The sequence below is a fragment of the Puma concolor genome, chromosome D4 (genome assembly GCF_028749965.1).
Source record: "Puma concolor isolate L17-30 chromosome D4, mPumCon1.1.hap2, whole genome shotgun sequence".
Lineage (NCBI taxonomy): Eukaryota > Metazoa > Chordata > Mammalia > Carnivora > Felidae > Puma > Puma concolor.
Window position 1 is genome coordinate 80,430,989 of NC_141679.1, and position 15,661 is coordinate 80,446,649.

General features: G+C 48.9%; 1 protein-coding gene across 6 annotated transcripts in view; it reads right to left on the minus strand.

Annotated features, from left to right (window-relative positions):
- The window catches only part of CDK5RAP2 (CDK5 regulatory subunit associated protein 2), a 172,428-nt gene that overhangs the window by 66,533 nt on the left and 90,234 nt on the right, over positions 1–15,661 (minus strand). For all 6 annotated transcript variants that reach the window (XM_086683857.1, XM_086683856.1, XM_086683853.1 and 3 more), the window contains 5 exons: positions 12,672–12,802; positions 11,477–11,586; positions 9,256–9,384; positions 2,493–2,588; positions 473–660 (listed from right to left, as the gene is read on the minus strand). In XM_086683857.1, the coding sequence (XP_086539983.1) occupies positions 473–660; positions 2,493–2,588; positions 9,256–9,384; positions 11,477–11,586; positions 12,672–12,802 (654 nt within the window). The remainder of the gene's footprint in view (positions 1–472; positions 661–2,492; positions 2,589–9,255; positions 9,385–11,476; positions 11,587–12,671; positions 12,803–15,661) is intronic.

Here is a 15,661-nt window from a genome sequence, read left to right on the forward strand (position 1 = left end):
TTTCTCCTTTTTCGTTTTAAGGCAAACACCCCGAGGTATTTCCTCACACAGGATGACCCCCGGCAGATATGATGAGACGAGAATTTCAGTTCGAGCTCCACATAAAACCGCGAGTCACGACTACAATGGCAGTTTTTAAGCTGCTGCAGAAACCGGAAGAGACTACGTAGGCCTGATTCCTCTCGCTGACAGCCAGACACAGCCCTTCCCGGGGCTCCCAGGACCGATTCCAGAGGAAAGCTTGCTTTCGCTCTCCATACTGGGCTTGCACGAGGCTTTGCTGAAGTCCCCTCCCAGCCACTAGCGTGCAGCCTAATTACTTAATTGCTTGACTGGCACGATTCCTTCCAAGACATTTCGGTGGCTCTCTCGGCTAAATTACACAGCACCGCCATCTAAATCCATTTAGCAAAATGAGCTTGTTCTCCCCTCACACCCGAGAAAGAAACCACTACCGGGGCCCCATGTCTACCTGGATTCCAGTAACAACGTGGCCTTCTCACTGAAAAACGGGGCAAGCAAGTTCATGAGTTCGCCTTCTTCCAGACTCCGGTCTCTGGGGCAGCCAGGCTTGTGGGCGCCGTCGGAATCTAGACTATTGGAATCCGTGTGCCTCAAATATCCATTTTTGCAACCTCCTTTGGAATAATCCTCCACAACCTGCAAATCAGAGTATCTGGTCAAAATACGGACCTGGGAAGAAAGTGAGGGGGTGCGTGCAGGAGAGAGAGAGGACGGAGGCAGAGAGCGCATCAGCACTGCAAGCCAGCCAGAGGGAGAAGGAAAGCAGGAGAGGGCACAGAGCGGGCTCAGGCTCGAAGGTCCACACACGTGCCTTGCGGGGGAGGGGCTCCCACAAGAGCACGGACAGGTCTACGTCAGTTCTCCTGCCCTCGGTTCCCTCATCCACAAAACGGGGAGAACACTGCCACCTCCCCGGGTGACCGCGAGAAAAAAAATGAGAGGAAGGGCCGCGTCCTGCCCACCAGGCATGTGTCCCCCCGCCCCCTGGCCAGCTCCTAGCAAGTTCTTCCTAGGAAGGGTAGGGAGCCCGTGCCATCAACGACCTTGTGGACATCTATCATCTACTTCTTGCGGTGTATCCTCCCCGTTACCTACCAGAAAGGTGCCTCACTCTTTACAGATACATCCTAATTAACATGACTTTGATTTGTCTCATTAGGAAAAGAAGAGAGCTCCTAAACTCCCAGGGAGATGTTATTTACGGATCCACCTTCTTGGGTCACCGAGGGCCCCGAAGGAGTGGCACCGAGGACGCATCTAGTTAAAGCTTGTGCTGGGCATGTCTGGAGGTGCTGCAATTAGCATTCTTTCTCCCCCTTTCCAAAGCTGTAAATCTCTTCTACCCATCTATAAATAACTCCCCTTGACTTCATTACTGGTGATATACACACTAGCCATCACACCCCTCTCTCACACTTGTGAAATGATTAAGATTTTTAAATGGAAGACAAGACCCACACAAACGAGCCGTTATTTATAGGGTCTTGTTTGCCACCAACCTAGTTATTACATCCATCTAAATAAGCAACTTCCAAAGAAGGAAAGGTCTCGGAGATGCTGATAAAAAGAGTGATAGCATTTACCGAGCACTTGGTACACACCTTTCTATTTAAATATCACAAAAACTCCAGCAAGGATGTATTAACTCCCCTGAGAAAAACTCGGGCTTGGGGGTTAAGCAAGGGTCAACGGAGGTCATGAAGATACACAGCAAGGTTTAAAATCAGCGCCCACTCGGAGCTGCTCTGCTCACCCAAACCATCCACCTCTTAATGGTCTCCCGTTCACGACCACGAGAACTCGAACACTCTGAAGGTCACAAATGCCAAGCCTCCAGCCTCCTATCTCCCACTGTGCCCTAGTCTCTCGGGTTCTTTCAAGTTGGGAGAATGTTTGTTCCAAATGCCCAGTATGGATGTGACTGGAGGAACGTTCTACAGGGAAGGAGTCAAATTCTCAACAGTGCCCAGACGACACGAAGCTGGGTTCCATATCAGGGGACCGGAGGGGGCCCCCGAGAAGGGAGTCCTCACACTCCGGTCATGATCTGGGACTTTGCAGCAGTCCAGGGACAGGGCCCTCACCTCGGCTCTGCCACTGACTTGACGCTGTGTCCTGGAGAAACCCCCTCCCCTCACAGGCCTCAATTTCCAACGCATGAAACAAATGGGCGGGGTTAGATCTCTAAGGATCTGACCAGGTCCAACATCCAAAGCCAGTTATTCTCTTACAACAACCCTGTTTTTACTGGCAGCCCTACGTATGTCCTCCTGTCCCCTGACGGGCCCTCCACCCCGTGTGTGGTCTGAGAAGAGAGAGACTCAGTGTCTTTGCTCTCCACTGGCACACGGCAAACACTCGACACAGGTACGAGGAACAGAAAAGCCAACGGATTCATCCCAAACTGGAGGACTGGCTTGGGCACAGCGAGGGGAGGACAGAATCGGGGTGGACCGCCACGTTCCTACCTTGTTGCTCTGCTCCAAGAGCTGGTCGCTCAGGAAGTTATTCTCGTCATCCTCTCCAAGTCTGGTCGTGTCCTTGTCCTCCTTGCTAGCCAGAAGCTACATGGAGCATGGAATGGTGTGAAAACGCAACCCAAAAAAGTGCGCAGCATGAATATGTATGAATAAGTCAGCAATGTCTTTTTTTTTTTTAATGCAAAACAAAAAACAAACCAAAAAGGAGGCAGAAACGAATGCCAAAGCCGATGAAATAAAAATTAACCAAAGTTAGAGATGCTGGTTCTAGCCAATCACACGCAGCTGCCCAGGATCGGGCATAATGTCAGGACAAAGGCCCCGAGAAATGACGAAAGCCATTCCCCTGCCCTGGCAGGCCCTCCCCGAGCTGCTGTAGATCGAGAATGCTGTCTGCTGTGCTGTTGCCACTCCTGCCGTTGCTAAATTCATTTTCAGATTATATAAAAGTAACAAGAGTTCAGGAAAAAGCTATTGACGGAATTGAAAGTATCAAATAGCAAGAAAGCAGTAAATGAAATTTATGCTCTGCCCGATTTCTGCATCACGTCTCCTATTTAGCCCAGCACATAAACCTCCTTCTGGACTGTCACAGAGCTGAGATGGACAGTCCCAACAATGCTGTCATTCTGTTGACAAGAAAGTCCTCATCGCTAATGAGTAGAGTATCGACCTTGCCTGACGGTAACTTTACGCTTTGGAGACGAAGAGCAGTCTTTTATAAAGACTGCATAAATCCCTAAGGCTTTAAAGAGGCGGAAGGCCCAAAGCTTCTGCACTGTGCATTCTCCAGAACGGGCAGTACGATGTTCCTGAGACGGCCAGATCTCAGCTCTCCGGAAGAGAGAAAATTCCAGTCCTGGGACACCTGGATTAACAAAATCAAAATGGGAGAGGAGAGGTGGCCACACCCAGGAAGCTAATCAGTCAGAGCTGTTGCAAAAATTATACTAAACCTCTCCTCACCGATGAAATTGTAAGTTCTGCACTCAAGTGTCGCTTGCTGAGTCACTTGCCGGGCGTGTTGTGCATGAGATTTCTAAGGTTCTGTCTCTATGGTTTTACTTAGCAATTCCTACATCCAGTCCCTAATTTTCCCAGACCAACTTACGTTTTTCTGATCTTCCTTTTATAGGAAACCCTTATTTGCGAAGAAAGCAAACAAAGCAAAGCAATTTGCCTTCATTAAGTCATTTTCTAGAAACCTTTTCAAGACCAGAACACATTCAACCTAATCATAGCCAAATCTGCAGTCACGATCAAACGGAACCGATGATCTCACAAATGAGAGCTCCCTAAACTACGAAACATTAAACAGGCCGGACGCGTACGAATATATTCACCAAGGCGTCAAGTTTCTCCACGCGGGCCAGGGGCTTCTCTCCCTCTGCTGGCATCTTCCCTCGTTACTAAAACACTCTCAGGTGATAAAGATCAACCAGGGCTCTCAAACTTGTTGGTGGGAGTAGAAGATGTTAGCCTACTGTGGAAAAAGTACTGGCAATTTCCTATAAAACGAATCAACCTATGACCCAGGAATTCTACTCGTAGGTATTCATCAAGAAGAGTGAAAACCTCAAGATCTGTACGTGAGTGTTCAGATCAATTTTTATCATAATGTCCCCAAACCAAAACAATGCAAATCAGCAGCAGCGGAACAAAGAAACAAATTTTAATGTATCTGTGCAATGGAATACTACTTAGCAATAAAAAGGACCATGTTGTTGGTTCACGTAACAACATGGATGAGCCTCAAAAAACAGAATGCCGAGTGAAAGACGCTTTACACAAAAGAGTCTACTTGATGATTCCGTTCCTGTGAAGGCCTAGCGCAGGCAAAACTAACACACGGGGGTCGAAAGTAGAAAAATGGCTGGGGGGGAGCAGTGAGAACTGATGAGAAGGGATGCTGAGGGGTCTGGCGGAGGTGTGGGTTACACAGGTACATACGTTTGTATATCTGAGCAAACACAGACTTACGATTTCTACATTTCAATGTACATAAATGTAACCTTAAAAGGAAAAATAACTGTAAACACATACTGAAGTTAAGATACTCGTGTTTAAGTATTTCAGGGGAAAGGCACAGGTATTTGTAACTTACATTAAAATGTATCAAAAAGATCAGATGGAGTGAATGCGGTGGGACATGTTAACAGCAGGATCTAGGTGGGGAGTGTGTGGGTGTTCACCATCAGGTTCTTCTCACGTTGGAGGTGTTTAAATTGTTTTCAGGATAAAATTCTGGGGGAAAGTCTCTCCCATCTTTAAAAAACAAAACAACAGTCTCCCTCTGCTCCCAAACAGCTCTGGTCACTGAGCGTCCCTGCCTCTCTCCAAGCTTCTTGAAAGAAGTGTCTAACCCCACCTCTGGCACTGTGGCTTTTGTCGCTGACACTCTCTAGAAACTGCACGTGAAAGGTCCCCAGAGACCATCCAACACGGGAGATGGAACCCACACTGGCTCAGGGAAGAGGCACAGAGAAGCTCATCCCTGACCCTGTGGATAAAGGAAGGGTCTCCCCTTAAGTTAAGCTAAGCACAGTACTGTTAACCCACGTCATTCCCAGTTGAAATTTCAAAAGCCTCCAAGCCATTCTTCATTTCCAGAACCACAACCACACCACTACCCCATACAGCGAAAGCAGGATCAACGTTCATTTCTCTTTACCTCTGCCGACTTGGTCAAAATTAAAAGTAAACTCAATTTCCAGCAACGGCCAAGAAATTAAGTGTTGTGGACAGAGAGAAATGTCCCTGGCTCCACACGTGAATGACTCGTTGACAACTTCCCACCACTTTTTTCTGGTCTTCTGACAGTACTTGACCTGAGTGGACACCCCTCCTTAAAGCATCGCTCCGTAACGTCTGCACCATCCTGGTTCTGCCCCAGCCTCCTGGGTTACTCTTTTTTGACCTGCTTTTCGGGCTCTCCTTCCTCCTCCAGGAAGAATTACCCTCGACCTCAAGAGAAGGCCAGACCCCTGTCTGCTCACTCCCTCGGCACACCGTGCTCTTCCTTCACAGTCCTCCCCACACCCAGGGGCACCTGCTCCCCAGCTTCTGTGCCCGACGTAGCGGCTGGGGCAGGCTCACGTCTGCGTTCATTTCTAACAACGCGGGGTGCACAATAAAGTACCTGCTGAAAGAGCAAAGGAACGAACAGAGTCTTTCAAAATGAGAGCTGAGACCAAAAAGTAATCGGGATTACCTCTGGTCTTGCTGCCCCAAGGGTGTCCTTCGGAGCAACAGAAGCTCATGACACATGTGGACTCTCGGGCCCCATGCCAGACTGATGGAACCAGAATCTTTAACGAGATTCCCCGGGAAAGTCACATGCACGGTAAACTTCGGCAGCACTGGCCCGTGGTGTCACGAAAACACGGAACAGGAGCCAGAAGAAGGCTGCAGGCCCAACTCGGCCACTAACTTACTAAAAAAAAATTAAACGAAACTGGGGCTCCTGCGGGGCTCAGGTGGTTAGCGTCCGACTCTCAGTTTCGGCTCGGGTCACGATCTCGCGGTTTCATGAGTTTGAGCCCCGTGTCGGGCTCTGCACGGATTCTCTCTCTCCCCCTCTACCCGTCGCCCGCTCATGCTGTCTCTGTCTCTCGAAATAAACTTAATAAAAATGTTTTAATTAAATTAACTGTTTTACTGAGTGCCTACTACACGCCAGGCACTGTGCCGAGGGCTCTTTATCCATCATGTAAAATTCATAGTAACTTAGGAAGTCAGACGGTTAGAAAGCGCCTCCTTTTAATGAAATCAAATCTGCTTCGGACAAACGAAATTGTATTCTGTTACTAATAGCAGAATTTAACCAGCACCTTCTGCTTCGGAGTACCATGTCTGTCCTCTAGAGTCACACAAGGCCTACTTCTGATTCAGAATGACGGCCCTTCCAATTTCTGCGTTCAATTAAATTATGCCCTTCAATCCGTGTTTGCCCTCCAGGAAGAAAAAAAATTAAAAAAAAGATCTTAGTTCTCTAGCCGTTTCTAAAAATGGTGACATAAGCAAATAGGGATGTTAGTCCTCATAGAGACTAAGCCCTTCTGCGCACTGACGCACGTATCCGACGTCCTGCCCCTTCGAGGGGACGGTGGCACACATCACACAGCTCGGGGTTTGCCCGCAAAGCAGGCTCAGCAGCACCCTGACTGCCGGCTGCTCCAGTCACTCCTGCGCATCAATTCTCAAGCACATCAATTAGTAACCAGTAAACAAACATGAAGAGAGAGCGACAAACCGATCTGGGACTATTTTAAGGCACTTTTAAAACCAAGGGACACCTGTCCTCAGTCTTTTGTTTGTTTGGCTGGTTTTGAAGCGAACGGCCCACACGCGGGGAGTAAGCGTGGTCTTTGCCAGCTGGAGGGGGCCCATTCCAGGGCATCTGTTTTGAGGACAAACCCGACAAACCGTATCAAGGGCCTCCCGCTGTTCAGACCCCTTGTCGAATTAAAAGTTGCAGGGGGAGCCTCTATGAAAATAAATGGTATGCTTTTCTATACCTGTATCTTTCTACATCTGTACTTTTGACCTACAAGTTACGTATCTGGGATACGTAATACCCAATACAGTCTCAGGGGACAAAAATCCTAAACCCAGAAAGAGATTTGGGTCCAAAGACCCTCATCAGGTAATTGAAAAGAGTGACTCTCTAGAAACCATCTACATGTCCAACAATAATCAGGGGCTTAGTTAAATTTCAGTGCCTTCGTTAGGTAAAATAAGATGCTATGTTGGAAGACACAGGAAACGAAACCGTATATGCGTTGTGGGCCTGTACATGTTCATACACACAAACAGAGAAGGAAGGACTCCAAAATGTTAATTAACTATGCGTGTTTTAAAGTGACAGGATCGGGGTAATTTCTTTTCTCTATTTTAACCCAATGCTGTGGGTTAATTAAACACTGGAGAAAAATACTGAATTTTAAAAACACAAAAGCGATTTGCTTCCCACCACCTCCCTCCCCCGCCCCACCCGACTTTTTCTCATTTAGCGGGAATGGTGCCCAGCCCCCGCTCCGCGAGCCCGGCTGCTGGGACAAGGCTGTGCACAGCCTGGGCGTCTCCGGTCCCCCTCCGAGCAGAACCACACGCGCTCCTGAGGAACTGGCCTGGGGAGGGGCAGCGGCCCCTCTCTGCCGGCCCACCCTCACCCCCGCAACCTTTTGGCTCAGGATCACCGTGGGAACAGCCTCCTTCCCATGCGGATCTTGGGATCCTCCCATCCCATTCCGGGGGAAGATGGAACACTGCTACACAGGACAAATGTATTCACAGGGAACATCAAGCTGAAGTGCAATCTGACAAATGACTCAAATCCGAATCGGCTGGTTATTAAGATCTCAGAGTGGGAAGAGGAAAAAGCCTCTGTTCTCCAAAGGACATAATGGGACATTTAACAGATTTTTTTCAAAGGGCAAATGAACAAACAAACTCGCCATTTACGACTCAAATGAAGTGGGTGAAGAATGAGCTGCTTATTAAAAATGCTGCCTTGGAGAAAACAAACCAAGAGACTTGTTTCTCCCTAAATGGATTGCAGATATTCTTAGTTTCCAAAATCATCTGGAGCCCGGGAGGCTACGATCAATAACGTTCCCTCCCTCAAAGACAGCAGATGGCCTGAGCGAAACGTAGATACCTTTGAGCGGCTCCCCCTTTGAAGGCGGGAGGAGACAGCTTCAAGGCTGACGGATCTTTCCCGGAATGTGGCAACGAGACCTCCTTTTACCTGGCCAGCTAGGCCGAATTCAAGACAACCGTCAGCAGGAAGACTGAGGGGCCCGGGACCCAGAGACAAAAGGTCCTCCCGCACCTCGTGGCCAGTACAGCCCCGGTCCCCTGAAAAAGGCTTCACAGATGCCCGGGGGAGCGAGGCCAGTTAAGGGCTAAGGGGAGGGACAGGCTCTTTCTCAGCGACACGACTTCAGGCCCCCTTTTGTACGCACAGGCCGAGAACGGAGAATCAGACGCCCGGATGTCACCAGGCTGGATAAGGCTTCCCCGCTCTCTCCACGGGGCTGGACGGCTAACAGAGTGGGCCTCTCACTCGCCCTGCGGGTACCCGAGCCCAGCGAACCACACGCTCTCTGCGGTCCTCGCAGAGACACCGTGATTTAACCTTTCGTGGCCCTTCCGGGCTTTCCGATGCCACGGGCAGAAAATTCCCACAGCCGGGAAGCGGGGGTCGAGGGCTGTGCTGGCACAGGCTGTGTGCTCCCCACCACGTCCCCTGTACGAGGCAGAGCGCAGGAGTCCCGGCTACGTGCGCGAAGGGACGACACACATTCAGTCAGAGCCACCGGTCCAGAGGCCGTGAGTGACAAGTTGCAGAGAATTCAGAAGATTAATACACCAAGAAAATGAAAAATGTGTTTACACATGTGCTTTTCCACGTTAACAGAGTCATTCATTAAAGCTGCATCTACGCCACCCAAATTACCTGGGTGATGCGGCGACTCTCTGGATCCCTCTGAGGCCATCCCACCCATCCAGATGCGCCATCTGTGGCCCAGACCCCAGGGCCCGACTCGGGAGTCAAAGGTATCAAAATACGCCCAACGTGTCCATGCAGACAGAACCCGGACGTGAGGAGGACCTAGCAGGGCCCTCAAAACCACGTCCAGCAAAGGCAGCTTCTACAGGGGCCTCCTCAGGACAGGTGCGGTCTGAGGACATTCGGGGGGTGGTTACCGTTTTGTAGTCGGCGCGTAACATGAACGTTTCTTCTTACCTCTGTTTGCTCTGTTGCCTCAGGTCCGTCACCCCCCTGGAAACCCACGCAGGAGAGATCAAAAATGGTTTTCTTCAGGTGCTGGTTGTCTGTATACAGTTCCTTCACCAACTGTATCAGGTCACTAACCTGAGAGATAAGAGCAGAGATAGAGCTGGGGACCCACAAGCCGACCTCAGCGCCCCTGGGCCCCGGCCCTGCACACAGACCTTCTCCTGAGCAGACTCTCCAGCATCACAATTATGGAAACTCAGGCAGCTGGTTCCAGACTTCAGGCTAGGCAGGGTACGGTGAAAAACCACTAGCATGCCTGTGTTCTAATCCCACGGCCACCGCTTCAAGGCAGAGTGATCCTGCGCTAAGCCTCCATTTCCTCATCTGTGGAATGGGCTACTGTGAGGATGGAAGGTGATCACGGTCACGGTGCACTGAGGACGTTGGCACCATCTACGTGCCCCACTAGCGACGGCCAATACGATCTCTGCCTCGTACCTGGGGTCCTCTGGAGGAAAAGCCCCGAGACGGACATTTCTGAGACTGCGTCAGTCTTCTTTCACAGCATCGACCTTCTTCTTTGTATACCTACCCAGCGATGTCAGTAATAATAATCGTCTTCCAACACCAAGCAATCGACAGCTACCGAAATACGCCCGCAAGCTTTAGTCATTCATTCCTTACAAAAGTCCTGAGGAGGTGGACAGTCTAGAATGACTATCCCTATTTTACAATGAGGAGCCACCGAACAAAGAAGTTCATTGCCCAAGGTTCGCCCACTGCGGGTGTCCAGGGGCCTAAATGACATACAAGGATGGCCAAGGTGCCTCGCCGCGTGGGGAACGGCAGCTGCCCCCCCAGAGGCAGAGCGGGCCTGGAGCTGAACCCCCAGAGCCCCCAGACAGGGCTTTGCTGGACCAGGTACATAAGCAGTTCACAGACGCCACCTCCGTTCCCTGCAAGCTTCAAGTCCCGCCGGCCGGTCATTTCACAGGCTTCTTAACGGAGTAATCGTTAGCCCCTCAGATAAAGTGGGACGTCCCACCCTGACTACACACAGGTGTCCAATACAGCCAAACATGAACACAAACTGGACCCACCCCGCAAGGCGGGAGTGAGAAGAACAAAACCCTCTGACTCCGCAAACACCTGCCGAGTGCCAACCGCGAGCGACCTGGTTCCTGGCCTTAACGCTGCCGCAGGTGCTGTCAGCGATCCTCGTTTTCTTTATCTTCCAAAACTAAGAGGCCTTGGCGCTCCGTGCTCCGCTCCTCCCAAAATCCTGAAAAATTTTAAATTCTCCTTTCGACTTTTTACTTTTAGTGCCTTGCACCTACTCCGTCTCTTCCTGCTGAAAAAGTCCTCCACCTAGACAAGCTCCTATTCGTCCTTCAAAACCCACTTCAGGCCTCACTTGTCGAAAAGCCTCCTCTGATCAAGTCAGGATCCCCCGACCCCCTAGCAATTAACCCCTCCTCCTCTGCTGCCTTTGCGACCTATACCCTGCACACCCGCCTACCTCAGCGACCCTCACCCTCCACAATGCAATTACTTATTCACATGTCTGCTACTCTACCAGAATGTCAGCTAGCCCAAGGCAGAAACCGAATCTGTCATACATATATGGTAATTTTATAATAAATCAGTCTCCTCTGAGCTCACATTTCCTACTCTTCGCAGTGGTTCTTAGGCTCTTGAAACACTAAACCACTCTAACCACACCAACAACCAACAGGTTGAGAAACTTGGTTTCTAGTTTTAAAAAAGATTTACTCAGCAAACCTGGACCTTTATTCTTTCAAAAAGCAGGTATTAACTCCCACTCTGTGTGGTAGATACTGGAAAATCAAAAATAAATAAAATGCAATCACTAACTTCGAGCCGCTCACAACCTGATGGGGTCACAGATGAGTAACCAGATCATTCCAGGTCATTATGAGCATGACACGAATGCAGTCAGGTCTGAGAAGAGAAGAGAATGACCTGAGGGAGGGATAGAGAGCATTTCCTAGAGGAGATCAAGCCTGGGCCGGGCCTCAAGCCTGAGAAGGAGGGTATCAGGCACGAGGGAGGGCACAGGAGGTAACATACACCAAAGGAACCAAGACCGGCCGAGAGAGAGGGAAGAAAGGAGAGGAAAGGGGCTTTCACAATCTTACACCTCAGGATCAGGAGCCCAAGACACAACAAATAACCAACAAAGCACGGAAAGTTAACAGGTCAATACCTTTTTCTTAAGTTCTTCTTGAGAAAAATGTTCCACTTGAAGCCGATTGTGCTCTTCAAGGCAAATACTCAGGTAAGATGTTTGATCACTATAAAATGAAAATGGTTCTTCTGCAAAAAAAAAGGGGAGGGGGCGATGGAGAGCAAAAGAATATCAGAAATAGATCCTTCCAAGACCAATCCCAGTACAATCCACGTAAGGCAATTTGAATTGGGAGAAGGGGGGCAGGGGGTTGCTACAAGGGGGAATAAGTACAAATAGGGAGTTTAATGCACCACCTTTGGAGCAAAAGTAATTTTCCCTCTTTCTCTACAGGCTGATATCTCAATGTATGGTTTCATCATGGGCTGCAGGCATTCACTGCGGCCTTTTCTGAATTATAATTTGCACACGAAGTGCTGCACCTAGGGAGCATTCTGAGCGGCACAGGCAAATGGTGGTTTCGGTTTAAATGGGGGAGTGATTCTGTTTAGGTAAGAAAACAGGAAAATGAGATGTGACCCTCAAGGGTAGCGCTCCAGGGAAATACACGTGCCCGATGTATCTTTCACTGGCCCCGGAGCCCTCTGTGGTAGTGAGCACACCAAGTACAGAAAATGGGCTGCTAGATCTAAGAAAACAGAATCTCTGGTCACCTACGTCAGGGTCTGCTTCCTCTGCAGCAAACGTCACATCCCAATGGGGGGGTGGGGGGGAGCGGGCCAAGTGCTGCTGTGATGAGCAGAGCAATGCAAAGACCACGGGCTCCTCACCCCCTCACCCTGTGTCCCTCCCTAATGAATCCCTTTGTGGTCACGACAACGCTAAACGCGAAGTTTCAACGCAAAACGGCAACCTCCAGGCTGTGGGTCTGTGTGGTGCAGGCTTTGTAGTGGGTACCCCGGTAGGCAGAGCCCAGACGTGGTGGGCCCTGAGGTGACGCGGATCTAGAAGTACCAAGTGATGAGAGCAAGGCAGAGGTAGCGAGGTACCACCCCCCGGCACACCCTCTGAGGCACGGACATGACGCGCTGGGCCTTTGCACCAAGGCCAAAGCCAGGTGGACACAGACTGGGAGAGCCAACGTTAACACAGAACCCAGAGGAAATCCCGTGGCTTCCCCATCCCCTACTTAAGTTTTAGGACTTTCTTCAAGCTCAGCCAAGGCCCTCCACGTGGAAAAACCAAAGGGAAACACATGCAAGAGGGCACATACCTTCCCGCCTCCGAATGTCACTGATCTGCTCCTCCAGGGTCCTTTGCAAATTCCGACAGGAGAGCACGTCCTGCTCCAGCTGCGTCCGCAGAGCGGAAATGCTGCTCAGCTCGGCCTGTAGGCTGTTGATACTTCGTAAAACAAGACACCAGGATTTTTTTTTTTAAGTTCTTATTTAAATTCCAGTTAGTTAACACGCTGGGTAATTCTGCTTTTAGGTGTGGACTAAATATAGTGACTCAACACTTCCATACATCGCCCGAAGACACCAGAAATTTTTACACAGACCTATCTGCGTTTCAAATGACAAAAGCCGGGGCGCCTGGGTGGCTCAGTCGGTTGAGTGTCCGACTCTTGATTTCAGCTTGCAGTTGATGAGTTCGAGCCCTGTCAGCACAGAGCCTAGTTGGGATTCTGACTCTCTCCCTCTCTCTCTGCCCCTCCCCTGCTTGCTCTCTCTCTCTCTCAAATAAAAATAAACTTTAAGTAAATTAATTAATTAATTAAAAAAATGCAAAAGCCAGCAAGCCTCCCTTTGATTGTTATGTCATCAGTGGGTTTTTTTTTATTGGTTATGAAAGTTGGATTTACTTGTTTATAGAAAATTTAAAATACAAAAATATAAGAAAACAAAAATTACATTAACTACCATTAATTAACTACCAGTTAACACATGGCAGACTACATTTCCTTGTTTAAGATTTTACTTATTTTTAAGTAATCTCTAATCCCAACATGGGACTCGAACTCACAACCCCGAGATCAAGAGTTGCATGTTCTACTGACAGGCAGCCAGGTGCCCCCAGACTGCATTTCCTCCCAATCTTTTTCCTTGAGCGTTCACCCTTACAAGGTGAAAATAGTAGTTGGTGTCAGATACTGAATTGTGCGTTCCTCACTTAAATAGTTCCCTACATTTTTGGAAATTATTTGCAAGCATCATTTTCAGTGACTATGTAACATTAATCAGGTAAACTTCCCACCGTTTATTCCAACTCATCCTCTATTAGTGGACATTTGGGTCACTTCCAAGTTTTTACTACAGGTGTAAATAAAGAGAAATAACGTAATTGCCCAGAAGACTTCTCTGTTTGGAGTAATGCCTCACGAGGGCTTGGGTGTGGATGGGGAGGCTCTCCAGGGCCTGCGTGTCACCTGGCACCCAGGTGTCAGAAGAGGGGACAAGTGAGAAGAGCGAAATGTGTCATTCCTGAAAGAGGTAGTACTGGGGGTAAAAATGAGGGGAAGGAAGGAAGGAAGGAAGGAAGGAAGGAAGGAAGGAAGGAAGGAAGGAAAGAAAAGAAGGAAGGAAGGAAGGAAGGAAGGAAGGAAGGAAGGAAGGAAGGAAGGAAGGAAGGAAAGAAAAGAAGGAAGGAAGGAAGGAAGGAAGGAAGGAAGGAAGGAAGGAAGGAAGGAAAGAAAAGAAGGAAGGAAGGAAGGAAGGAAGGAAGGAAGGAAGGAAGGAAGGAAAGAAAAGAAGGAAGGAAGGAAGGAAGGAAGGAAGGAAGGAAGGAAGGAAAGAAAAGAAGGAAGGAAGGAAGGAAGGAAGGAAGGAAGGAAGGAAGGAAGGAAAGAAAAGAAGGAAGGAAGGAAGGAAGGAAGGAAGGAAGGAAGGAAGGAAGGAAAGAAAAGAAGGAAGGAAGGAAGGAAGGAAGGAAGGAAGGAAGGAAGGAAGGAAGGAAGGAAGGAAAGAAAAGAAGGAAGGAAGGAAGGAAGGAAGGAAGGAAGGAAAGGAAGGAAGGAAAGAAAGGAAGGAAGGAAGGAAGGAAGGAAGGAAGGAAGGAAAGAAGGAAGGAAGGAAGGAAGGAAGGAAGGAAGGAAGGAAGGAAAGAAAAGAAGGAAGGAAGGAAGGAAGGAAGGAAGGAAGGAAGGAAGGAAGGAAGGAAAGAAGGAAGGAAGGAAGGAAGGAAGGAAAGAAGGAAAGAAGGAAGGAAGGAAAGAAGGAAGGAAGGAAGGAAGGAAGGAAGGAAGGAAAGAAGGAAGGAAGGAAAGAAAAGAAGGAAGGAAGGAAGGAAGGAAGGAAGGAAGGAAGGAAGGAAGGAAGGAAAAGAAGGAAGGAAGGAAGGAAGGAAGGAAGGAAGGAAGGAAGGAAAGAAAAGAAGGAAGGAAGGAAGGAAGGAAGGAAGGAAGGAAGGAAGGAAGGAAAGAAGGAAGGAAGGAAGGAAGGAAGGAAAGAAAGAAAGAAAGAAAGAAAGAAAGAAAGAAAGAAAGAAAGAAAGAAAGAAAGAAAGAAAGAAAGAAAAAGAAAGGGAGTTGATAATGGGAGGAAGAGAAGGACCAATTTAGGGACCAACAGAACTCCATTGTGATAGGTCAGCCCCATTCACAGAAGCATAGTGGAGTGAATGCGTGTCAAGTCTCACATCTGGGTCTGTGTGACACAGTGTGACCTGCACAGAGAGCCTGCATGACACCAGCAGCCCAGAATTCACAAGAGGCCATGAAAATGCACACTTCCCAGAATCTGCAGGAATCTGCTGTCCAACAGAACTTCTGGAAGTTAGAAGTGTTCTGTCTATGCACTAATATGGTAGCCACGGGCTAAATGTGCCTACTGAGCAGTTGAAATGTGGCTAACATTCTGGGGAACGGAATGCCGCATTTTTCTTAATTCAGATGTAAATAGTCCCATGGCTCGTGGCCACTGACTTGGGGCAGTACAGACCCACCAGATGGGCTCTGGATTCCTACTGACGTGGCACCTGGCAGGGATCTAACTGAGTGCCCCCAGCTCTCAGAGGAACAGAGACCCCGGCCAACATCTGAATAACATAAGCGATGTTTCACTGAACATCTCCGTGCCTAAAGCCTTTTCACATTCAGGTTCGTTTCTTAAGACCAATTCCCAGCAGTGCAACTGCTGGGTCAAAGTACATGAACATATTTTGGGGCACCACATTTCCAAGCCACACTGCCAGTGCGCAGCCTGCTTGGGATTCTCTCCCTCTGTCCCTCCCCCGTTCACTCACACATTCTCTATCAAAATAAAC